The sequence below is a fragment of the Aedes albopictus genome, chromosome 3, assembly GCF_035046485.1.
Source record: "Aedes albopictus strain Foshan chromosome 3, AalbF5, whole genome shotgun sequence".
NCBI lineage: Eukaryota > Metazoa > Arthropoda > Insecta > Diptera > Culicidae > Aedes > Aedes albopictus.
The window spans coordinates 317,131,726-317,158,312 of record NC_085138.1 but is presented as its reverse complement, the minus strand read 5'-3'; the positions used below and the strand labels follow the sequence as shown (position 1 = coordinate 317,158,312).

General features: G+C 40.2%; 3 protein-coding genes across 6 annotated transcripts in view; 2 read left to right on the top strand and 1 right to left on the bottom strand.

Annotated features, from left to right (window-relative positions):
• LOC109407899 (eukaryotic peptide chain release factor subunit 1) overlaps positions 1 to 1,886 on the bottom strand; it is a 92,563-nt gene extending 90,677 nt beyond the window's left edge. For 3 of the 4 annotated variants that reach the window (XR_009995663.1, XM_029865543.2, XM_062842563.1), the window contains exon 1: positions 1,717 to 1,886. The gene's annotated coding sequence lies outside the window, so the exon portion shown is untranslated. Of the gene's footprint in view, positions 1 to 1,705 lie in introns of all 4 variants that reach the window. The other variant, XM_029865544.2, reaches the window with a different exon arrangement.
• Positions 1,887 to 9,765: 7,879 nt separating this feature from the next.
• Positions 9,766 to 26,587, top strand: part of LOC134284167 (uncharacterized) — a 309,616-nt gene continuing 292,794 nt past the window's right edge. The window contains exon 1 of the mRNA XM_062842552.1: positions 9,766 to 10,008. The gene's annotated coding sequence lies outside the window, so the exon portion shown is untranslated. The remainder of the gene's footprint in view (positions 10,009 to 26,587) is intronic.
• On the top strand, positions 15,645 to 18,758 carry LOC115262749 (U4/U6 small nuclear ribonucleoprotein Prp3). Its single transcript, XM_029865547.2, has 2 exons — positions 15,645 to 17,151; positions 17,820 to 18,758. The coding sequence occupies exons 1-2, from the start codon at positions 15,909 to 15,911 to the stop codon at positions 18,569 to 18,571; spliced, it is 1,995 nt and encodes a 664-aa protein (XP_029721407.2). The 5' UTR covers positions 15,645 to 15,908; the 3' UTR covers positions 18,572 to 18,758.

Genomic DNA, 26,587 nt, shown 5'->3' with positions numbered 1-26,587 from the left:
TGGAGGAATTCAAGAACGATCTTATGGAAGAATTAAAAAAAAACTCCTGGAATTGCAGAAGGAACTTTTGCGAAACGAAACTTTGGAAGAATCTCAAAAAACTTCCTAAGTGGAGTTCTTAGACGAGTCCCGATAACACTTTGAATGTTTTGGATCTAGCAGTTTTTGGCGCGCAATTCCAGAATGATTTCATGAGAGAATCCCAGAAGAAACTCTGAAAATCACAGAATGAAATCCTTATGGAATCCCAGAAAAAACTTTTCGATTAATTCCGAAAAGAATTTGTGGTGAAACCCCTGAAGAAGGAATTGCTAAGGGATTTCTAATTTAACCAGTTTAGTGAGAAATCCCGTAGGAACTTGTGTAGAAACTCCCGGAAGAGCTCCTGGACGCATCTCAGAAGGAACTCCAAGAGCAATTTCAACCCGTAAAAAATCTTAGAATCCCCGTAGAAACTACAGGAGGAATATTGAAAAGGAATATATCTCTCCTGAAGAAATCCCAAGTATGTAGTTCTTTTAGTTGTTCAAACATAAACTTCTCATGAATTTCCAAGAGACAATCAAATGGAATTGTATGACAGAATAATCGCAGAAGTGTTTTACGATGGAGAAACATTCAGGAGAAGCCTTATACTAGTTCTGGAGGAATTCCAGGAGATAACATAGAAATATCTCATAAGATTTCTCAAAGGTATCCTAGAAGAAACTCCCAAAGAAATTAGTAAACGAGTTTCTCGAGGAATCTTAAAAGAAAATCAAGGAGCTTTATTCCCGGTGGAACGTTTGATGGAAATCGTACAGAAACTACTGGAGAATCCCTAGACGAACTCTTGGTGGATTTTCCGAAGGAACTCCCGAAGGAATTCTAAGACATACCTACTGCGAAAAGTTCAGAAAAAAACTTCTCTAGGACTGTCAAAAAAAACTCATGCCTCACAGAGGCTGTTGTAATACAGTGACCCCACAATTTATGAATCGGCAAAAATGACCACAGTTTATGGATCACTCCATTTGATCAACATGGTGATTCATAAATAGTGTACACAAATTAAGCTGATTCATCGGTGTGGGGTCACTGTACTTTGATTCATTCAGAATACTAAAAATCAAGAAATTATTGATTCTTTTGCTTGACCAACAGCACAAGATTTTAGAAAACACCAAACTAGAATTTCATGAAAATGAATCAACATCATTCACGACGACTGATGACGAAAACCGACCACTGATGCTGATAGAGCTATTTGTTGTCGCCCTCACACTCACCAACTGCACACGTAACTTGATGAGAGTCCCCCACGATGACGGTCGATGATACATCACAACCGCGCAGGCAGCAAGGTTTTTCGACAACGGACCACCCCTTCTTACCTGGTCGACCCCGTTGATGACGAACACGGCTTTTTCGGCTACAGTATAGTATCCAAGCCAACTCACTGCCACAAGCCACAAGCCCCAAGCGGAAGGCGAGGGGCAAAGAAGAGAAACACAAACGACACACGGGGAACCATCATTCTGCAAATCCGCAAGCAGCCAGCCAGACAACCAGCCAGCGCAATCATCGAATGATTGCAGAGGAAAAGTAAGAACAAGACAACGGCATATGCCAGCGCCAGCCATCATCATCATCATCATCGTCGTTCGCTCCGTCCGTCGTGCACCACTCGATCACTGCCACGGTTTCAATCCCATTTTTCACGCACTTTTCACTTACGTTTTCACGAACCGACACACGGTACACGGGCTGGCGTAAACGGAGCACAATTTAGCACAATTTTCTACGATTTTTGAACGATTTTAGCCAATACATCAGGCTTCACGGGCGCGGATACACACGATTTCAGAACTGGATCGGCATGTGCCAAAATGTGAAAAGGAATGAAGGCTGCCGTGGCAGCAGGGTCGGACTTGTTTGCGGTTGCGGCGCGGTGACGGTGACAGCGCGTTCCGCGAGCGCGAATGGGATCTAAAATTCACTTGCACGCAGCCATTTTGGCTCGCTCTCCTCAATGAGATGGCAGACAACTTCACGTTGGTGCGAGGATTCACACCAGACTTTTGAGAACGGCTCATCGGCCACTAGAGCGATTTCGCCACGGAGTCCATTGGATCAAAAATTAAAATTCTCTGAGATATTGCAATTTCTAGATTGAGTTTAAATAAGGGCGAAAGTAACATGAGCGAGTTCTCTTCATCGACTCTCTCTTCTTCAAATTAAAATGACAAGATGCAAGTATGGTTGCACCTTTTGGTCATAAATCGCTAGGTTGCGATGCAATCTAGCGTCTAATGTCGTTTTCATTTTTGCGGTGTAGCTACACCGGTGCAGCACTTTTGCACCTAAAATGTTCGTTTTTGATTGCCGTGCTGCACCGGTGTAGCACTTTTTCTGCACACGGAACTACAAATCAACCCAAATTTAAGTTCTTTTGACGTAATCCCGCACCTCCGTGGAATTACTCAAATTTGCGTCAAACAGCGATAGTGGTCACTAGGTAAATCTCATTTGATCGCTGCAAAAATTTTCACCCAGTGGTAAGTTATTTTCACCCAGCGGAGGCCTTATTTGACGCAAATTTGGGTTTAGTCAAGATAACCCAAATTTGGCTTCTCCCACGGAGCCGCACGGATATGTCGGCAGTGCTGAAAAATTTATTTCGTCATATCTAAATTCAATCACCTACAGCTCATTCCAGAAGCTGAACCTGAGAATACGGTATATGAAAAACTTGTGCAGTTAGACCAGTTCTGCAAGAAAGTCACGGAAAAAACGATATTTTTCGAATATTTAAGGTAAATGTCACGGACTACCTTCGAAAAATGCAAATGATATTCACGGTGAATATCATTTGGTATTTTTCAAAGGTAGTCCGTGACTGTAGTGAGCGTAGATTGTATATCAAATTATTTATATTTTTAAGTACATGGAATACAAGGTTGGCATATTTAGCATTCTATTTTGTGCCATTTTATGGTTAGTAAGTTTAATGTTCATAAAGAAATTAAATTTATAAATTAGCATCACATCAATAAATTGATAGCGCTATTTCGGTCAGTGTACTGCGTGCCAAATAAACATCGCACAGCTTGCATGGAAAGCTTTTGGCGTGTGCTTTTGAAACCAAAGCTTGTCCGTGTCTGTCTTCGGTTCGAGTGCGTTCGAATGAACGGGGAAAGGGCAGCCGTTGATGATGTGACCAACGCGTGTGAATGGAATGAAATGATTGAGAAGTGTGCGAGAGAGAGATGGATAGATGGCAGTGTGTGGACTCGGGTCGGGATCAATGATTTCGGAACAAAAAGCACTTCAGTTTGTTAACGAAATTTGTGTCTTACGGACGTTTCATGCGCAGCGCGCGAATGGAAATTCCTGACGAGTTCCGCGGTTCGTCGGATTTTACCGCGGAACGTTAGAATACGACATGGCGCAGCCGGTGGGCTTTGTGTTATAGGTGTTTTGTTTTGAAAAATGATTGAGCTAGATTTTGGAAAGATAAGATCGACCAGTGAAATTGTGGAAAAGAAAATGGCCAATCAGAAAAATAAAAAAATCCAGGAGTGCTTGTCAATAAGGCGAAAAGGGGAAAAAGTGGAAGTGATTTTTTTTTGTTGTGGTACTTGATGGTAACGAAGAACGGAGTTACCAGAGCAAATAGTTCATTGAGTAGTTGCGTAGATTGAATCGGAAAAAAAATCAATGAGATACTCTGCTTGGAAATGTTTGGATAGAATTGGTAAGTAAAACCTTGCTTTTCTGTATTTGATTTGAAAAAAAGACATGGTTCTGGGTGTGAAATCTGGGACCTAAGGTAAATCTTTTGCAGTTGGAATGTCAATGAATACGATTGGGGTTTGAAAAAACGACTATTAACAAAAGAGGTGCGTCTCAAACAGTGTCGCTCTGGATACAGTGACTGAGTATGAAATGCCGTATCACATCAACTAGGGTAGACGCTTCAGTTTTGGCCAGTCCGGAGTTTTGGCCATAGTGCGGTATTCAGTCTGTTGCGATCTAAATCGGCGTAAATTTATTTTTTACTAGTAGATCCCAATACAATATGATGATTACAGCTGAAAAAACCACACATTTTGATCAAAAACTGGAAGAAAAAAATATATTTCCTTAAAAAATCTGCTCCCATATATCTATTTTGGCCAGGGTGCTTCTAATTTGGCCACTCCCATAAGAAATACACGTGATTGGCCAAAATAGAAACCAAACTTAAGAATATGGCCAAAACTGCGGCAGAGCTTCTATTTTGGCCAGTGCCACTTTTAATACAAAAATCAAGAATTGGCATGATTTCTGCATTTTTCCTTCAAAATATAGATTGAAACCTTTCTTTTGACGCATTGGTTGTTTTCATAGGATTATTGGTTATTTTTATAAAAATGATTTCCCTTAGACTGGCCAAAACCGGTGCCCGCACCCTATACTTATACCACGAAGAACAAAAGTAGAAAAAATGGGCTGAAATTGAATTCATCTTTTATTTGGTCGGCATCAAAAAGCATTAAAATCTCAGAGTGAAGATAGTGGTATCCGGTTGGAATCAAGACAGACATTCAATCAAAAACTGCCATTTTCTTGGTCCACAAGTATCGCAACTGTTTCGCATCTAGTGCGCTGTGGTGCTGACAACAACGGGAAGGATGCGCACTCCATTTGGCATGTTTCAAAAACGTCGCGAGTTGGGTCGCGTCGCGAGTTAGGTAGCATCGCAACTTGATTGTGCGACATCCGGTTTGGTGGCGGCCCGACAATATGGAAAATAAATAAGCAATGGAAGGATAAAGCAATCTTAATAGGTCTTTGGCCTGCAATTGTATATATGCGGTTCTTTTAGAATCAAGTAGAATAGCTGTTATATGCAAAGGCCCAAAAGCACTCTATGGATATCTAGAAAAAAAAAATGAATCAGCATAGATTTACGAACGCCAATAATGTGAAGCGAGTAGGATTCAATAAATTAGAAATCAGAATAGCTCTGGAGCAAACAGATCTTTTACCAGATTTATGTAGAGCGAGTAAATCTCAACTCTATAGAAAAATCTGGATCGAAGGTCTCACATTAGACGGGTAGGTATATAGAGGAAGTGTATTAAAAAAAATAGGAAAGTGAATAAAAGGGAAATAATGGTGGTAAGGGGAAATAAATAATCAAGCAAGAACGAAGCAAAGTGGTCAAGTCTTCAACTTACAATCATTTGTAGCGACTTCTTAAAGGTAGGGTTTTGTCGAAGAGAAATTAAACTGTTAGAGGCATGAACTAAGACAACCAAGTATTTCAGTATGTTCATGTACCATGTTCTGAATTTTGAAGGGAAGGTTAATAACGTAATAGAATGGAATAGGTATACATTTGTTTAAAAAAAAAAAAAACGAACAAACTAGTGGATCAGCACAGATGCATGAAAGCAATGAATGTAGAGTAAGTAGATTGTGGAAAAAATAAAAGAGTTGTAGAGCAAACAGATCCCCTTTTTATCAGGCACATGTAGAGCGAGTAGGTCTCTATAAAAAATGTGGAGCGAGCAGGTCTCACATTAGACAGATATATAGAGCGAGTAGGTCTCTATGAGAAACCAAAAATAGAGAGCGAATAGGTCTCTCGTTTGACAGATATGTGGAGCGAGTAGGTCTCCCATTTCACAGACGTGTAGAGCGAGTAGGTCTCTACAAATGTCTTCTGTCGAAAATTGCTAGAGCGAGTAGGTCTCTGCAAAAATGGTTTTCTCCTGTCAAAAAAATTGTAGAGCGAGTAGGTCTCTATGATCATAAAAAGGGGTCAATCGATTTGCTCTCACATTCTATGAGAAAGAAAATCAAACTTATGCATTCATGTGTGCTGGATTAGAAATCGATGATCCCTAGTTAATCGTTACGAGGTTTGAAGAGCGGATGCGAAAGAGGAAGAATCAAATACAAGAGCAGGAAAAAAAAATATATCAGCAATATGTAGAGCGGGTAGGTCTCAATGGAAAAGGTATACATTCAGATAAAAAGTATAGATACAGAAGTTCAATTGATGTAGAGCGAGTAGATCTCTCAGGATAAAAAAAAAACGAAAGAGCTGCGGAGCAAATATATTCCCTTTTTTTAGGTCTCTATAGAAAATTTGGAGCGAGTAGGTCTCACATTAGACAGATAAATAGAGCAAATAGGTCTCTATGAGAAACCAAAATCGAGAGCGAGTAGGTCTCTCGTTTGACAAATATGTAGAGCGAGTAGGTCTCTATAAATGTCTTCTGTCTAAAATTTGTATAGCGAGTAGGTCTCTGCAAAAAATGGGGTTTCTACTGTCCAAAATGTTATAGAGCGAGTAGGTAATAACAAATACTGTATATTTTTGTTTTCACATTATCAGAATAAATCTAATTAATGCATTTATGTTTGTTGGATTAGAAATTCACCATCCCTAGTTCATCTTTACAACGATTGAAAAGCGAATAGGAAAAGGAATTTTCAATTACAAGAGAACGCTAATTTATAACAGAGCAGGAAAGTCTCAATGGAAAAGGTATACATTGGGAAAAAATGAGTAAACTAGTGGATCAGTAAATATACATGAATGCAATTAATGTAGAACAAGTAGGTCTCTTAAAAACAGATCAGAAAAGCTGCGAAACACACATATCCCCTTTGTACCAGGCACATGTAGAACGAGTAGATCTCTATAAAAATTTGGAGCGAGTTGGTCTTTATAATAAAAAAAATAGAGACGTGTAGGTCTCTTTTTTGACAGGTATGTGGAGGAAACAGTACTCCCATTTCACTGACATGTAAAATGGTAGGGTCTCCACAGAAATATCCTATCAATAGTTTTGTAAAGCTAGTGGATCTCTGAAATAAGGGGGTTTCTCTCTCCTGTCAAAAATGTTGTAGAGCGAGTAGATCATTGCAAATATATTAAATAGTGAATATTTGTTCTCAGAATAAATCAAACTAATGCATTTATGTATGTTGGATTGGAAATCGTTCATCTCAGTTCTTCTTAACGGATATTGAAAATGAGTCTTTTGATTTCATGTGAATAGTTCAGTTATTCTTTAAAATAGTTTGAAGCAGTCTGTAGTGGTCTGTAGAAGATTCAAAATGGAACGAACTCAGTTCATGTTTGATTTCGTCATCTCATTGGAAATCCAGGAAACTTCAATAAGGGGCTCACCAAGGTGACCAAAGATTTTAGAAACGTTTTCATAAGCTTGCAATGATTTTAAGAGTAAGGGAAATGAACACAGTGTGCCTACTATCCACACTGTAAAGGGTGTAGCTTTACGAACAGGGAAGAATATTTATTGAAGAATTGATTCAAGTGAACCTTTAAATAACGAGATAGTTTGGCAGATAACTAATGTGTGCAAATAAATTTACAAATTGAGCCTCGAGAATGTTAAAGTAAATGAAAAGATCTTCAAAGTGCACAAATACTACAAAAATTAAAGATGCAATGGATTGATAAATTTGAAGCCTAGCAAACTCCAGCAAAAGAAAAAATAGTAAAGTCTCGATAGGTAGTTTTATAAGTTTATGCGCAGCAAAAAAATAATAAATAATAAGCCGAGTTGATAATATTTCTGATTTCATGCTTGTTGGTGCAGTGTCGTGTAAACGTTACTGTCAAAATGTATTGGGTGAATTTACATAGTTTAAAGTTTACATGACTGGAAGGAGGTAAACAGGACATATAAGCAACGTATTTTTATGTCTTCATGAGGCAGCTTTTTGTTATATAGTGACACTATGTTTCTAGCGTGTATACTGCAGGTTATTACATAGGTTGCAATCAATATAACAGCAAATTTCTTTCTGCAAAAAAAAACATTTAAATTCCAATTGAATTAATAATAGGTATTGGTTTAATGTTTGTTAAGTTTAACCACGTTTATCATGATACTAGCTGTCCTGGCAAACTTTGTCTTGCCGTCTTGTGGTGGTTTGACAACTGTTGAGCTCAAAATAGCACCGCACTCTAGATTGGTTTCATTTCAATCGTGTTGATTTTCTTCCAAGCTCACGAAAATAAGTAGTTTATCAATTTTCTTACTTTTCTAGTTGATTTTCGTAACTTTTTGTACATATAAACACAGCCAACACGAATACGAACCGAACCGTCAAGAGTCATCCTGATCGGCTCAGCCGTTCGTGAGTTTTGTTGCCTCAAAGGGACTTCAAACTCATTTTTATATATATAGATATACTTTCGACGCTATAGTTCCACAGGCGACTGGGGAGAAAGAGATCAAATTTGGACATTAAAAAAAATGTTTTTCATTTATTTAGAGATTATAATGGTAAGACCTTTTTAAAGCTTTGTAAGCATTATTCAATAGAGATGGAAAACACAGCTCTTGTAGTTTTTATTATGTAATATAGTAAATGTAAAATATACAATAACATCGTTATTGACCTATTGACCTATAGACCTATTGTTTTGTATTTATTGTTTGCAAGTTTTTGCAGGTCATCGGTAGTTAGCTTTTGTATATAATGACAAGTTGAACATTCAGAGTAAGATATGTAGAAGAAGTTTTATGATAATGTAGTTTGACTGGTTTGACTTGGGCCAGATAAGTTGAACACAAGTTTGTAGAGGAAAATTTACTAACTTAGAAAAAGTCATGATAAAGTTAGCAGTCATAGTTCATTGAGAGGCAGAAGTGGGCCCAGTGCTTAAAACGCAAGCAGCACGATATAAATAAACGCTTAGTGGCTCTGGCTCTTCGTTACCAACAAACGCCTCTCGCAACAAACGACGATAGCAGAATGAGGAAAACAATTATCAGCAGCCAAGCGTGCAGCAATATTTCGGCCTTCTGGTTATATTTTTCAACTGCCGTCTTTAAAATTATTTATTTTCAGATTAAGTAGGAATTTATAATCACACAAATCAAAATCAAAATTGATAACTGAATAATTACGAAATATAAAAAAGTGCAACAAATATTGCTATAAATTTGCGAACGTGGTCTTTGTCTCACCATCGTTGTAACAAAGCTATTTTGCATTGTGTTGAATGTGATTTAGCCTTTGGATCCTGGTAAGTACTATTTTAAAAAGGTTGATTTAAGCCAGCTATTAAAGTGTAATATAAGGTAGGTAGATCATTAAAATTATATAAACAGCCGCTGGATAAAGGTGTTGTTCTTAAAGAAAAAAAAAACTGTCAAAGTTTCCACGTAAACGTCGCAAATGTTTGAGGGAAACTTGTTATTTGTAAAAAAAATATTAAAATGAATATATCGTAGTTGACATTTGAAACGGAAAATATTTGTTTTAGAGTTTGTTTAATCACCTATAAATCAGGTCTTTAAAAACATAAAAAAAAAGTTCTTTATTTTTTTAGTGCCAACATTACCCAATTTTAGCTTAGTTTTTTATACTATTGAAATGAATGTTTTCAAAATTGTTTGTAGAAGCATGTGAAAAAAAATATTTAAGAATAGAGAAGGAGGCGAATGTAGTGAGCGTAGATTGTATATCAAATTATTTATATTTTTAAGTACATGGAATACAAGGTTGGCATATTTAGCATTCTATTTTGTGCCATTTTATGGTTAGTAAGTTTAATGTTCATAAAGAAATTAAATTTATAAATTAGCATCACATCAATAAATTGATAGCGCTATTTCGGTCAGTGTACTGCGTGCCAAATAAACATCGCACAGCTTGCATGGAAAGCTTTTGGCGTGTGCTTTTGAAACCAAAGCTTGTCCGTGTCTGTCTTCGGTTCGAGTGCGTTCGAATGAACGGGGAAAGGGCAGCCGTTGATGATGTGACCAACGCGTGTGAATGGAATGAAATGATTGAGAAGTGTGCGAGAGAGAGATGGATAGATGGCAGTGTGTGGACTCGGGTCGGGATCAATGATTTCGGAACAAAAAGCACTTCAGTTTGTTAACGAAATTTGTGTCTTACGGACGTTTCATGCGCAGCGCGCGAATGGAAATTCCTGACGAGTTCCGCGGTTCGTCGGATTTTACCGCGGAACGTTAGAATACGACAGTGACATTTACCTTAAACATTCAAAATATAGCGGTTTTTTCGTGACTTTCTTGCAGAACTGGTCTAGCCGCACAAATTTTTCATATACCATATTCTCAGGTTCAGCTTCTGAAATGAGCAGTAGGTGATTGAATTTAGATATGATGAAATGAATTTTTCAGCACTGTATGTCGGTGCTTCTCTCTTCGTTTTTGACAACATTCGTGTGGGGTGAGGGAGAAAACAACCCAATGCTGAGTAAAAACTGTAAGCCACAGACAAACAGACGTCTCAATCTACTCACTTCTCATCGTTACCCTTTTTAACGGTTAGTTCAAATATTTTGTAGTTCGTAAATCGCTCGGTCACGGCGCTCGCATAGGTTTTGCTCCTGTTTGACGTTTGCTCACTACTGCCATCTACTGAGTGATTTGCGAGACACAGCCTGGCTAGCATTGGGCGATTATGTTTTCGTGACGATGATTTTTATCGCAATTTTTTCCAAGTGATACGTCTGTTTGTCTCTGTATAAGCTGTTTAGCCAAATTTGAGTTTTTAAAACTTATTTTTTGGGTTTAAATATTTTTCAGTGCACCGCTCATGATAGTGCACCCAACTAACAATTGCAAGTCCCAAACAAGCAAGCTTGCTGAATTGTTGCTTAATAGTGGTAATGATAGCTGAACTAAAATTATGCTCTACACATTACTGTTTAAATGATTTTTCAACTGAGAAAATAGTCAATGTTCGACTTTCCTCATCGGTATCAACAATGATAAATTAAAGCACTTTTCAAAAGTTTAACAAGAAATTTATTCGACAAGCATTGATTCCTTAACAAAAGAGTTTAACAAAACATTTGTCTGCATCTTATTAAGCTGATGTATCGATAAGCATATGCTCCTGAACAATGTGCCTTTCACTTGTCAAATAAACGCCTTCAGCCCGTCATAGTTTGACTCGGAACTTTGTTCGGATTATGGGATAAATCATGGCTAAAACTGTTTAGACAACCAAGTTATTAAAGAACCAAAATTTTGAACGAATCACATAAAATAAAACAGAATAGAATTATGAAGTTTAACATTAAGTGCCAAGAGACGTAATCAACGTAAAAATGAAGCATTAATTTATTATTATTAGTCTGTAACAAGATGTCTTGTACCTTGATTATTATATTTTTTATCTTCCGCAGCAGTTCGATTGTATGAGACGCTTGGATCGATGCATTTGACATTTCAGTGCTGTCGTGTTTACTGATTATTGTTCCCATAATCACCTAGATAACCAAACAGCATTCAGAAATTGACACATTTCAAGTATCCCTAAACATCCTTATGCACTATTTATTGAATATAATATCAAGATTCCATGACAAAAGCATAAATAAAAAAAAATTGCTTAACGGATCTTCGACTGAGCATGAGTAGGTTACCTGAACAGATGCTGTGAATGCACCATGTTCAAGACCATACCGCACCACATATTGTCATACATTTTTAAAGATCAATATTTATTTAATAATAAAAATGAAAACATATTCATATCGCAATTAGTTCGTCTGGAAACAATATCTTCAATAAGGACCAACACTTTTTGGCCGCATTCGATACAAGTTTTCTCACCGTACGATAAAAATACTGACAGCGAAATCAAAATGGAAAACACGTGTTTTGGGCTGAACAGCTGTTGAAGTATAAGGCGTTGTTCAGTTGATTACCACGTTCTGTGGTAATTCACCACTGCTGAACACAAGTTCAGGAGTGATCATTATTGAGTCATGGGAAGATTGTGTTTTGCTTTGGGTGCTGCATCTCTCCATCTCTAGGATGGCGCAGATAGGAAGGCATGCGGCTGGCAATCGACAGGTCTCGAGTTCTAATCCGGATTTAGGTAATTTTATATGTAATTATTATTTCATAATAGGTGTTCTCAACATGAGAGCAAATAATTACTCTCGTGAGAGTGTTCAACATTTTTGCATTTTTTTATTTTCAGTCATTTTTGCCAAAGCTTAATAACAACTTTCTTGTACAATTGTAAAACGCTTTGACAACAAAAAATTAAGTTGGTGCCTAGGTTGGTGCACAACATGATGCTTTATAACTTCTCCAAATTTGTGTGAACAAAACCCGAACATAGGTTGTACGTGAAAATAATTCCAATGTTATTCAACATTATGCTGAATTAATTCGTCATAAAGGTGCCTGTTAAATGAGTGATTGTTAGTTGGGCAGCACTCAGAAAATCGGGAGTGTAGCACACGCTCGCGTCAGAATACCCATTTTTTCATTGCTATCTCTGTCCCTCTTCAAGAGGCTCCATTTAAAAATACCCATTTATGAGTTGGGCCGCCCAACTTGAAAATGGGTATTTTTAAATGGAGCCTCTTGAAGAGCGACAGAGATAGCAATGAAAAAATGGGTATTCTGACGCGAGCGTGCAGGTGTACACCGCGTCCACCAATCAGCGTTTGCAAAGTTGTCAATATTTTGGTTTTTATACACGCTCACCAATGCAACTACACCAAAAACGTTCGTTTTTTAACGAAAAGTGTAGCACGAAACGGTGTAGCATCGCCACAAAAACGAAAACGACATACACGCAGAAAAATAAATTGTAAACACAATTAAATTCTAGTTCAAATCAACCCATTTTTCAGTTTACTATAGCGACAAACTGATTTCTAGTTTAAACTGAATTGTTCTATTGTTTGATAATACAAATATTTTCATTTGTCGAAATTTTTGGGAGTTTGTTAAAACAAACAGAGATATGGTATTTTCAACATGAAATAATGGATTGATTCAAACGACTGCACTTTTGCCACAAACAAACCCGGAATGTGATTGTGTTGGTGACGGCAGCAACTGCGGCAGCTCGGAAATCTATTTTTAGACCGTCGGTAAGCGGATGGGGAGGAGAACGACCAAAAAAACAGACAAAAAAGGCGAAACCGATCAACTTTTTGTGGATGCTGTCGTGAGTACCTGCGCGATATCCATCACGGCCAAAGCTGCACTTGGAAGTTGGCGTGATGAATTTGCTACACCTTCTTCGTTGTGGCGATGTTGGGGTAAGCATTTTATAGCTGTGTGAGTGCTTTCGGGCCATGTTTATGGTTTTTATTTTGTTGAAACAAATGAAATTTTTGACATTATATGAAATGATGGTAATCGGTTGTTTTTATCGATAAACTTTAAATGATAACAATCAAATATAACTTTGGAATAAGTAAATTCTCAGTTTGAAAACCAACCATGCGTTTTATTGTTTTAAACAAGCGCCATTTTTCTGCGTGTAAGTATAAACAAGTTCGATTGAATTTGCATCTTGTCACTTTAATTTGCAGAAGAGAGAGTCGATGAAGAGAACTCTCTATAAAAGTGTGACAGTACGTGTATTAAGTATAGTAAAATAGCGTGATAGAGCGGGGGAGGGGGTCTAGAAATCCCAACAAATGATGAACGTAATATTTGAAACTTCCCAAAATGGCTCATATCGTTTCAGAGGTTTCAGACGAGAATTAGTGAAATCTGCAGATTTAAGGGCTATTCCCATTAAACGGTCTTCTCATTTTACCGGGCCGGGACCGTGCAGGGCCCCGGCCGTGCCCCGGTCATCGATTTCTTACATGCGATTTCTATGGCGTGTTTCCGGCCGGGCTTAGTGAGAAGCACGCCATACAAGACCGCTTTAGGGTCTGTTCCAATGGACTACCCGCTTTGCGCGCAGCCACAGTTGATCAGCAGGAGTAAATCAATTTAATTTTGTATGGCGAAATGCATCTAAACTTGAATTACTTGAAATACAAAGCATTTACCGAAAAAATCTAGATTGAGTTTGAATAAGGGCGAAAGTAACATGAGAGAGTTCTCTTCATCGACTCTCTCTTCTTCAAATTAAAGTAACAAGATGCAGGTATGGTTGCACTTTTTGGCCATAAATCGCTAGGTTGCGATGCAATCTAGCGTCTAAAGTGCTCCACACAATGCATACGTTTGCGTGTGCGTGACAGTAGTTTGACACATTTCCCATGGGAAAACTGTCAGAAAAACGCAAACCTCGACGGAACGGACGCTATGTGTTCCAGGCTTAAGTGTAAAAAAGTTTGATTGAATTTGCATCTTGTCACTTTAATTTGCAGAAGAGAGAGTCGATAAAGAGAAATCGATCATGTTACTTTCGCCCTTATTTAAACTCAATCTAGAAATAATTGGTAGACTTAATAGTGGTCACCATTGTGCACAACCACTACCAAATATTTTTTCGAATAATGTGTTCCACTTTGAAGAATTTGCCTTTAGATGGTATTCGCCATACAATATTTTTGCGATTTACTTTTAGCGATTTTTCGCGCATAGAAGCTAGCGCCACATTGGTCGATGCGGAGAGTAGGAAAACAGCCGATGTAGTTAATTTGGCAGCTCGACACTTAAAATTGACAGTTCTTCTAAGGAAATAATTATCGAACTGTCAAGTTTAAGCGAAGACGGCTAATAACAAGACAGACAGCTCCCACCCTATCGCAGGCGACAAGGTTGAAACGCCCCCAACGATTCACAGGAACATTAAACATGATTGTGTGCGTGTACAAGCAAATACGTACACGGAAGCTGTAGCATCTCACGCATACTTATTCATAATGTTGTTCCCGGTAGTCGTTCGCGGCGCTAGTGTGCTTGAAGTTCTCAGGGTCTGTGTCAATTGGCGAATTAAAATTAATTTTCACTTAAACTTGACAGTTCGATAATTATTTCCTTAGGAAAACTGTCAAGTTTAAGTGTTGAACTGTCAAATTTAAGTAAAAATTAGTTTTAATTCGCCAATTGACACAGACCCTCAGAGTATATGAAGCAAGATGGTAAATGTCTGTCTTGTTCCCGCATAAACGATAACCATAAGATGTGCTTAACCACCCATTTGGGATACAGTTCGAACAGTATGCGGTATTGTTTTACCGTTTGCCTTACGGTCACTGTATGGTGCTGGTTTATTAGGGTTATTAGCCGTCTTCGGTTTAAGTGAAAATTAATTTTAATTCTCCAATCCACTTATCCGCGAGCGGTAATGGCGGCGGCGGGCACAAAAAACCGATTCGAATTTTGATGTTTCTTGGGGATCGCAATCGGTTGGCGCCACCGAACGGTGGGTGAGGGGGTGAGGAGGAGAATGACAATGTTTTGACTTTCCCCCAATAAACGTCAAAATCCGAACCGGTTGGATATCCCCGCCGCCACCGGAGAGGTGGATTGGAACCAGGGGACCCGCATGCGGCAAGGTAGGCCTACTGCTAATCTTTTGCGAGTGTGTTAGTGTGACTGGCAACGCGACCAGAAGCCTGGCCGAATCCTGCTTGGAAATCGGTTTGTTTTGTCGATGGGGGTGGCCCGCGAAATCGCATTGTGTTGTTTAGGAAGGCCCGCTCGATGCATGTTAGGTAGGCGTAGTTTGTTCGAGTTTGACGTGCCTGCACCCTCCCTGATTGGAACAGACCCTTAATCAGCGAATCTTAGCAAAAAAAAGTTTTATGCATTTTTGTAATGTTAGGCTTGATTTTAGATTCCATTGGCAGATAGGTCTGTTCTTTATTCATCCGAGTCCGAAGTTCATTCCACCGCTCTGAAAATGCAGAATGCAACCCTGGCCAAACCAGCTGTCAAACGGAAAATAACAAACGAAGTGAGACGTCTGCCGAAGTGAAACGCTGTAAATCCTCTCATCACGGAAGAAAAACTTCTAACTTCAAACGTTTTCAATTTCTTAAAAAATAATATGAATAAACTCGATGTTTAGTGATAAGTGTAGCAAATTTAGCAATGTTGTGGTTTACAGTTTAGAAGCAAAAATAGTTTTCTACGCTAGAGACTCAATGTTATTGTAGTTACCCCATCAAAGAATCTAACCTAGAAAAAAAAGCGATGGCCTATCTATCGCGCCGAGAGTTGGAGGACATTCGTCCCTCCTTGGACAAGCTAGTGTACAAGGTGCTGGGGAGTTCCGATTCCTCGGTGCTGTCCACGATCGAAAGCAACCTGCACAATGGTTTTGATCGGCGGAAATTGATCGATAAACTGTCGTCGTTCGTCGAGAGCAAGAGGGCAAGCCGATTGTCCGATAAGGTGGAAGACCTGCTGGACGGATTGAAATCCAGCTCGCACCGGTCGAAGAAAAGGTCCCACGAAGTGGACGGTCGGGAACGGGACACAAAGAAAGTCAAAACCAAATATGAAGATGAAAAGAAAAAATCGGCGGCAGAGGAAGAGAAGAGCAAAACGGAAGGCAATGGAAGTGCAAGAGCAGAGCCGGAAGACAAAGGTTCCAAGGATGACAAAGCGGGTTCCAAAAACTTCTCTTCCAACCAGATTAAAATGATGATGGAAAATGCTCAGAGGGAAATCGAAGAGCGTAAGAAAAAGCTAGATGCGATAAAAGCGGCCAAAGCTCCTCCGGCATCGGCACTGGCGGCTGCAGCGGCCGTTTCAGCAAAAATCAACGCTGCCCAAGACACGGTTCCAGCGCCGCCCGTGGATTTGGAAAGATCAAGAAAAATAGCTCAGCTGCAGGAGCAGATTCGGGCGAAGCTGTCGGGTACCTTGGCAGCTGTTCTTCCACCGGTTGTTCAGGACAAGCCAAAGCCACTGATCCTGGATGCCGAGGGACGGACAGTGGATGGAAGTGGCCAAGCCGTTGAGGTGCCAAAACTGACTCCCACTCTTAAGGCTAACATTCGAGCCAAGAAACGGGAGATCACAAAAATACATCAGGCGGAAAAGCACCAACAGGAGGAATCCGGCGAGGCCCACTTCTTCGATGACCGGATCCTCATCAAGCCGGCCGTCCGGAACAAGCGAGCGCTCCGGTTCCACGAACCGGGAAAATTCCAACAGCTGGCCGAACGCCTACGGATGAAATCTCAGCTGGAAAAGCTCCAGAACGAAATTTCGCAAATCGCGCGCAAAACCGGCATTAGCTCGGCCACCAAGCTGGCCCTGATTGCCCCGAAGGCGGACACCCATTCGAATGAAGTGCCCCAGATGGAGTGGTGGGATTCGGTTATCCTCACCGATGATCTGAACACCGTGGACAAGCATGGGCGCATCTCGATCCGCGAGTCGGCCATCACCAATCTGATCGAGCATCCGACGCAGATGCGACCGCCAAGTGAGTATTTCTTTGTGCTAAGTACCGTAAAATGGGGTGAAAATTACTTTTGTCTTCTTTCTCGTATATCGCAGACCAGATATTATTTAGTGACAGAGACTATTCTCAGGGCAGTCACTCAAAATTCCTACTTTATAAGGAATATCTACTACTTATTCTGGTTATACGTCATCTCCCGGAAAATGTCTTTGGAAGATTTCTTGGTGTGACGTCCTTTCTGGGACAAATCCTGGGTTTCAGCTTAGTGTACTATGATCACTTCCGCACTTATTAAGTTAGAGCTTCCTCTGCCAATGGTCATTTTGCATGTGCATATCGCGTGTGGCAGGCACGGAAATCGAACCCGTCACCCTCAGCATTGTTTTGCTGAATACCCGTGCGCTTACCGCACCGCACCGGTTGGATGGGTGTATAACTTTACCCCAAACCACGGTAGTGATTATCAGCTTGTTCAAATTGCACCCCTTTTCTTCCGAGAACATGTCTGAGAATAAAACTTGTTTTAGTTTTGTTGCGTAAACCGTCCATGGGAAAGATAGTTGTCCTGCGCGAGAATGGGGCAAAGGAATTTGCACCCCTCTGCGTGTTTATCCTTGTATCGCGCATCTTTGAGATCAATGTCCTCCAACCCCTATCTAACGAAGGCTCATCTTATTTCCCATCTCCAGACGAATCATCCCGCCCCGTTTATCTGCCGGTGTTTCTCACGAAAAAGGAACGCAAAAAACTCCGCCGTCAGAATCGGCGCGAAGCATGGAAGGAAGAGCAGGAAAAGATTCGCCTCGGACTGGAACCCCCACCGGAACCGAAGCTACGCATCTCCAATCTGATGCGGGTGCTTGGAACCGAAGCCGTTCAAGATCCAACCAAGATCGAAGCGCACGTTCGCGAGCAGATGGCCAAACGCCAGAAAGCCCACGAAGAGGCCAATGCCGCCCGGAAGCTGACCGATGATCAGCGGCGGGACAAGAAGGTCCGCAAGATGAAGGAGGACACTTCGCTGGGGGTTCACGTGTCCGTGTACCGAATCAAGGACCTGCACGATCAGCAGGCCAAGAAGTTCAAAGTGGAAACCAACGCCAAACAGCTGTTCATGACCGGGGTGTGCATACTGTTCCGAGATTGTTGCGTGGTGGTGGCCGAAGGTGGCCCGAAGCAGCAGAAAAAATACAAACGGCTGATGCTGCATCGGATCAAGTGGGAGGAGGATCTGGTAAAGAATGCCGACGGCAACGAGGTACCCAATTCGTGCGTTCTGGTTTGGGAGGGAACCGCTCAGCGGCGACATTTTGGCGAGTTCAAGTACAAGTCGTTCCCGATGGAGAAAAGTGCGCGGGAGTTCTTCCAGAAGCATCACGTCGAACACTACTGGGATCTGGCCTATTCCGGAGCGGTGCTGGAAGCGTCGGAGGACACGTAAGCAGTTGGAAGCAGCCGCTAGGTAAGTTCGTTAACGATTGTTTGTTTTTCTGATGCGTTCTTCGAAATTCAAAATCGATTCAACGTTTTTGTTGATGCGAAGACGAGGAGGGGGGGTATTATTGATGACGGAGGGCGTAAGAATACTAAAATCTAGGTTTAATAAATTTGGATAATTCTAGGCAATAGTTTGGAGATGTGATACTTTATGCCGAAATTCCTGATTCAAGTGTTTTGTAGAAGTAAGACATAAAACCTAATTACTTATTCAAAGGAATGGTAAAGTTCCAAATAGTATCGTATCTCCGTTAACGAATTTTGCACCAACGTTTAACACCAGCATGGCTACTCAAAACTGTAAAACAAATTCCCGAATTTTTCTCGTTAGTTGAATATTTTTTTTATTGTCAACTACCGTGTGCGCACCTAACTTTGCGCATTCTTGTAAAATAACGAAGAAAATAACTAAATGTCAACATTTTTACCAGTTTAATTAGTGCAGTAGCATTGTGCAAACATAAACAGTATTTGACGAATATTTGATTGCCATAAAATATTTTTTTATGTTGAATAATAAACAAAAAATACACAAAAACGTCAAAATTTGCCTCGCCTTAACACGGTTGCCAAGAAGTAACTTTACTAAAAATCAACATTTTCCTCGATAAAACTGTACAACGATGATTAATTTTGCAGTTAATTGACAAAAAAGGTGATTTTTTTTTTTGCTAGGTTTCTAGCTGCACTCTGAATAGAGTTGAAACCTCTACACTAGACCCGAAGATAGAAAAGAGTACGTAATCTTTCAGAAGCAGTTTGCCAGCCGTACGCGGAAAATGATATCCATTAAGACACTGTTGTAACTGACTCAGAAAGATACGGTAGAAGATTGGAAAGTTTTCAATTGGTCAGTCAGTCAGGATTTGCCTATGTAGTGTTATGGTCACACGGTTTGTGTTTGTTTCCTTGTTTTGATTTTGTGGTATGGTTAAAAATGTTTTTCTCCTCGTTAAGTCAGTTGTCGTATGTTGTTTTTTTTTTCATCGAATCAATCGAACCCTGTATGTTAAAATATAGTCGATCCTGTGTCAAATTCTTTTCTTGATTTCGCTAATCGTTTTCTACTTGTGTTCATCTCTTGTGTCCTTAAATTGTCATCGGTCCAAAATCCACAGAAACATGTAACTGAACTTCTGAACATCTAAGAGATAATCAAAAATACGCCAAGTTGGTCAGTTGATTGCAATTAAATTTTAAAATAATAAAAATTTCATGTCAGCTTTCATCCCGCTACAAATACTATTAAAAATATTCAAATTCGTTCAATTGTCCTATCGGTCCTACCTAGATGAACCATGTCATTTTCTCAAGCGTAGCCCAGAAATGTCAACCTAGTCATACACAAGTAACGTTGTTCAGTTAATATAAAGCAGTCAGTTTTTGTCCAAAATGTCACGTCGAACGCATTGACGTCAACAATGCGTTTAAGTGTTCGCACGTTAGCTTTGAATCTATCAGCACAATAAGTGCTGCAAATCTCCTCCCCACTATTGATTCTTCGGTCGATTTTTATTGATTTATTTAAAGAGAATATGACCAACTAACATTGTAAAAATTTGAAAAAGCGACTATGACATTAATAAATTACTATGTAATAAAAATCAACCGAGAAACGTGGGAAATAGAGCCCAAGCAACATTTTGAAGTCAGATGGCTGTAAAAGGTTCCAAAATCTGTCACAAATCCTATAATACTTTTATTGGGATTTGTAACGATCATCAAAACCTTCTCAAATCCAACCGACTTGGAACTATTGCTTGGGAATAGACTCTACTGAGCCCCGGCGGTTCCTCCTGTTTATCGAGCATGTCTGATGCATATGATCAGCCATACTCCATCTGCAGCAGCCGGTTCGTGATGAACCGTTGGAGGCGCATTAAAGTGTTAAAAAGGTGATATGTTTCACTAAAGAACACTACATTACAATAATCAATATGAAACTCATTCACTTTAATACCGTCAACCCCTGCGAACTTGGCCAGGGTAATTGACAAAAAAAAGGTGATATTCTAGTAATATCAATCACAGTTCGTAATATTTTTTTCAATTCAATTAGGAAATAGTGGTGCGCAATGTTTGGAACCATTATTTGCACTGTGTTCCTAATTTTTGCGCACTTTTAGTAAATGCATGTTGAACGTGAATACGTGACTTACGAACCATTCAAAATTTGAATTTCAAATATTATGTAACACTAGAACTGACAATTTCAGGCCTGCCTCTCTACCATGTAGCAGATTTTGTATAGAAATTAGTAGAAAATCGTATGAACCGAAGCACTACGGCAGGCATTCTCCGTCTGTCTACAATGTGACGTGATTTGTGAACAGTCCTTCATTTGGCTTTCTCGGCGGTCAATGTTAGGGACCATTCAAATATGACGTTTACCATTTTTGAGGCTTTTAGAATCCCCTTCTCCCCCGAGCCGCTCCGTCACGCTTCATAGTATACCTAATACATGGCATATCACACTTTTTAAACAACCCCAACCCCCTCCCCCAAAATATGGACGTCATATTTAAATGACCCCTTATTGTTCCTATCCGTAACGGTCACATCAATTATCAGGAAGCTTTTACTTTTGATCTCTAGACACTGGAAAACCTCTCATGAAGTTTGGATTGTCCACACGGTAGGTGCCTAGTAGGAATAGCAGACGAATTCAAGAACTCCGGAGGTCTCCGTTTCCCCTGCCTCGTAGGACAAAGTATTTCAACAAAGATCAGTTAAGGGCACATTACCTGAATAACTTTAGTTTAATAGGAAAACATTAAATAACAGTATTTTTGATGACTTTTTTGAGCAATTCATAGCATGCGCAAAGTTAGGCACACCATGCGCAAAGTTAGGAGCAATCGAAGATTTTGTGCGCAAAGTTAGGAACAAGGCAATGAAATAGTTTTTCTATTTTAAGTATTTTTTGGTTAATATTATGATTTTTTTTTTTATATTGCAGACTCAAAGAAGGATCATTAGTCTATCGTATGAGTAAGTTGTTCATGATTTATTTTGTTTGTTTGTATTTTTTATAACGACTAGAAATTTGATTTTTCTTAACTGCGCAAAGTTTGGTGCATACACGGTACATCGAAGATATCATGCACTCCATTAAACATAATCCTGATTAAGTCGATCGATAAATCGGCGTACCTAAATGGTATGATTAACTCTAAAATGTTCGCACCTACTTTCCGTCCAGATCGCCCACAGTGGTGCAGAGGGCCGAATTGAAAGATCTCTATCCTGGGCGATTGCCCGCCATCGCCTTGACCTATGGCCAGGTCAAATTTCTGTCGACCTGGTTTATTTCGTTGTTGAGGCAACGCCGCCATGAGCCTCTGGGTCTGCCTCTGCTGCGATGTCCTTCTGGGTTCCAGTCTAACGCTTGCTTGTACTCAGTTTTTCATCCTAGTTCTGTTGGTACGAAAACAGGCGCCCTGAAAATCGTCAAAAAAATATGAAAATAACCTATTTCTTCAAATTAAATATCAAAGAATATCCAACGCTTGGCTTAAATGGAAGTGCCGTAGGAGTAGAGTGTCCATGCAAAATTTCAGCTGAATCCGTTAACTTTTGCGGAAGTTATTGCGATTTTAGTGATTTTACCTATTTTTAGACATGAAATCTTTTAGGGCTATTTTATCCCACTTCCCCCTAACGGAAAAATCTGAAAATCGGCCAGATATCATCTTTTATATGGAAAACAATACTCTGAAAATTTCAGCTCAATCGGAGCACATCGATACAAGAAGGGGTTGCGGCTCTCGCGAACTGGCTCTTAAGTGCTCCATGGTAATGGGCTGCCGCAGCAATCCACGATTTGGTTCACGATCAATCGTGTATCCGGTTAAAAATCTAATCCAGTTGCATCCAGTTGGCCGGAAATGTCGCGGTTTCCCATATGTCGCGGAATAATTAATGCATTAGTTGTGCGGATACTACGGGATCAGCTTTGAGCATCTCAGCTGATATGCGATCGATCCCTGGGGCCCTGTTCGATTTCATGCTACGGATATGCCACAAAAGTTCAGCCTATTGGACGCAGTGGCTTAATTTCCCCAACAGGGGAGGAAAAAAAATGCTACGGATGGCTGTTTCTATCTCCTGCAAAGATGGAGCTTCGGTGTTGACACGGGTAATGCGTCGAACCCTTGGAGGATCATGCTGATAGCGTGGCCGAAACTTGAAAAAGGTTTCCAAAGTGATCGAACCAGCGCACATTGGGCAAAATCAAGCCCAAAGGTGGAAAAAAATAATAACTTTCTTAATACAAGACCATATGTGATCATCAATGGCTTATTCGAAAGCAAATTTTCTCAAGAATTGATTGGCGGATGATTCATGTACGGGCAACTTCCTGAAGCGAGTTATAGAGCCCGTTTTACCCCAGTTCCCCCTACAATTTGTGAATTTCTGTTATTTACGACACTTGTTATGATTTTAATGATTATTTCGCTACGATACCATTGAGTAACGTTACATACAAAAAGTTATTAAAATGTTGGAATTTTAGGGTGTTGTGGGGTCAATTACCTACCTTGTTGGCTACAAAGTAACTTTACTCCAATGCCGAGCGTATAGTAGAGCACCATCTTCGTCGGTCTTGGGCGATGTTCCTCCAGTTTCCCCGAACGTGTAGGGATCGTAGATCTTCTTCAACCGCGTGCAGCCAGCGAGTTCGCGGCCGCCCACGAGAATTGTCCGCAGCACTTTACGCTCAAAAACTCCAAAAGCTTTTCGGTCTACCTCCTTTAACGTCCACGCTTCGTGACCGTAGAGGGCAACCGGAAGAATCAGCGTCTTATACAGAGCGAATTTTGTTTGCGTTTGCAAGTTACGGGACCTAAGCTGGCTACGCAATCCGTAAAAGGCCCTATTCGCAGCTGCAATACGCCTTTTCACTTCACGGGAAACGTCATTGTCACATGTCACAAGTGTTCCAAGATAAACAAATTCTTCAACAACTTCAAACACTTCCCCATCAATCACTACCTCAGCACTAACACCACTAGGCCTGCTTCTGTCTCTACCCGCTATCATGTACTTCGTCTTGGTAGAGTTAATCGTCAAGCCTATCCTCGCTGTCTCTCTCTTCAGAGGAGCATAAGCTTCCTCCACTGCCCTACGATCGATGCCGATGAGATCAATATCGTCCGCAAAACCGAGGAGCATGTGCGACCGTGTGATGATAGAGCCATTCCTCTGCACGCCTGACCTCCTAATCGCTCCTTCGAGTGCAATGTTGAACAATAAATTTGAAAGAGCATCCCCCTGCTTCAATCCATCCAAGGTCACAAACGACGTAGACACTTCGTCCGCGATCCGAATACTTGATTTTGATCCATCCAGCGTTGCGCGTATCAGCCTAATTAGTTTCGCCGGAAAACCATGTTCTGACATTATCTGCCAAAGCTCATTTCTTTTCACTGAATCGTACGCTGCTTTAAAATCAATGAACAGATGGTGAGTCTGCAAGTTATATTCCCGAAATTTATCTAGGATCATCCGCAGGGTAAACATTTGATCCGTCGTTGATCGGCCCTCACGAAAACCAGCCTGGTATTCGCCGACGAAGGACTCCTCAAGAGGTCGCAGTCTGTTGAACAGGACACGCGACAGTATCTTATACGCCGAATTTAAAAGGGTAATTCCTCTGTAATTGGCACACTCCAGTCTGTGCCCTTTCTTGTAGATTGGGCATATGAGGCCATCCAACCAACTGATGGGCAATTCTTCATCCTCCCAAATCTTTATAATAATCTGGTGGATTGATTGATGTAGCTGCTCGCTTCCGTGCTTAAGAAGTTCGACCGGGATCTCGTCCTTCCCAGCAGCCTTGCTGTTCTTCAGCTCCTTAAGGGCCTTTTTAACCTCATCCAGTGTTGGTGGTTCCACTGCTTGACTGTCATCCATTATGTTAATCCTGTTCCTGGGTGCTCCTTCGCTGCTACCATTCAACAAATCTTCGAAGTGCTCCTTCCACCTGGCTGCCACCATTGTTTTGTCTGTCAGCAAATTTCCTTCCCGGTCATTGCACATGGCGGGCACTGGCGCAGTCTTGTGCCGCGCGCCATTGACAGTTGCATAAAATCTTCGCATATCGTTCCTGTCCATACTTTCCTGCACTTCAGCAATAACACTCTCTTCGTGTTGCCGTTTTTTCCTGCGGTGGATTCGTTTCTCTTCTGCTCTTGCAACCCTGTACCGCTCTCTGTTCTGCCGGGTACCGGCCACTAGCATTCGACTTCTGGCGGCATTCTTTTCGTTCGTCGCTCGTTGGCAGTCCTCGTCAAACCAACCATTACGTTGGCGTCGCTGAGCGGTACCAATCACCTCTTGCGCTGTTGTTGTCACTGCTTCGTGGATACTTCCCCACAAGCTGTTGACATCTCCAGATCCGTTGGTCTCTCCTATCCTCTCGTCTAGCTTCTGATGGTACTGTGCAGCAACCCCTTCGGCTGACAAGCGCTGGATATTGAAACGCATCGTCCTGTTGTTTCTTGAACTCGTGTGGGGTCAATTAGGCAATGGTATATTTTCAAGGTAGAAATTCATTTTTTTATTTTTATTTATGATTCTTTACGTGACAATAACTAAATGAATGATCGAATACACATGGTTTACCCCTAAAGAAACCATTTTTGGCGAGTTTGATCTCAAATTATTGGTTATATTCAAGTTTTCCCGCATACAAATATGAGTAGTTCCCATCCTTATACCACCGATTCCAAACATTTCCAAACGATGAGCCATTGCTTATATACTCCAAAAATATCCTAAATGTTGTTTGCGCATAGCCTCATAGACGGGAGGTGACGGCAGCATATAGTTTTAGAGCTTAGTTTACCCAAACTCCCCTATAAACTTAATTTTTATTGTTTTTAAATTAAAACAACTTTAACTTGAAACTTCTGTGCATGATATGAGTTAATATTGATGAAGAGCTAACCAGTAATATTTCTGCATCCTATGAAATTTGGAAGTTAAGGGTACAATGGGGTTAAATGAGAAAAAAATCAAAAAGCTTGATTGACCATATAAGTTAACATACAGCTTGTTTAATTTAATAATTTCTATACGAATGATTCTTGTACTTACGACATTGCTTCAGCGGGGTGTAAAGCCTGTTTCACCCCAATTTCCCTAAAAATATAATCAAATTGTTCCATTGCAGTTAATATAGTATATCATTCATATTATAACATTCTGATTCCAATGATGTTATAAATATGACGTTTGGGGGATAATGGGGCAAAATATGTTGCTGCTTATTTCTCGTAATTTTGGTATTGAAGATGAAGAAATTTATAATCAATACGTGAAATAATATTTAAAATCCATGTCGCACACTTCCATTCTTCACCATTCCAAGCATTTCATGTTGAAGAGCTGTAGCGTGAAATTGAGAATATCCAAACTGCTGCTTGCCGATAGACTTTATGGGGGTTGTAGTTACACATTGTAGTAAAAAGTTTCCAGAGTGCATTTGTTATATTTTTGTGTACGAAATAGCAACTTAAACATCAAATAGGTATTTATTTTGCGTCGCTATACACTAATAATATGACAGTCTTATTCCACTTAGCCAAGTACACTACCCGTCATAAGTATATAGGGTAGAAGCTTCAGTTTTGGCCAGCCCGGAGTTTCGGCCATAGTGCGGTATTGAGCCTGTTACGATCTAAATCGGCATAAATTTATTTTTCACTAGTAGATTCTAATATAATATGATAGCTGTGAAAACTATACATTTTAATTGAAAACTGGAAGAAAAAAATAAATTTCCTTAAAAAATCGACTCCCATATATCTATTTTGGCCAGGGTGCTTGTAATTTGGCCACTCCCATAAGAAATACACGTGATTGGCCAAATTAGAAACCAAAGCTGAAAGTATGGCCAAAACTGCGGCAATACTTCTATTTTGGCCAGTGCCACTTTTAATACAAAAATCGAGTA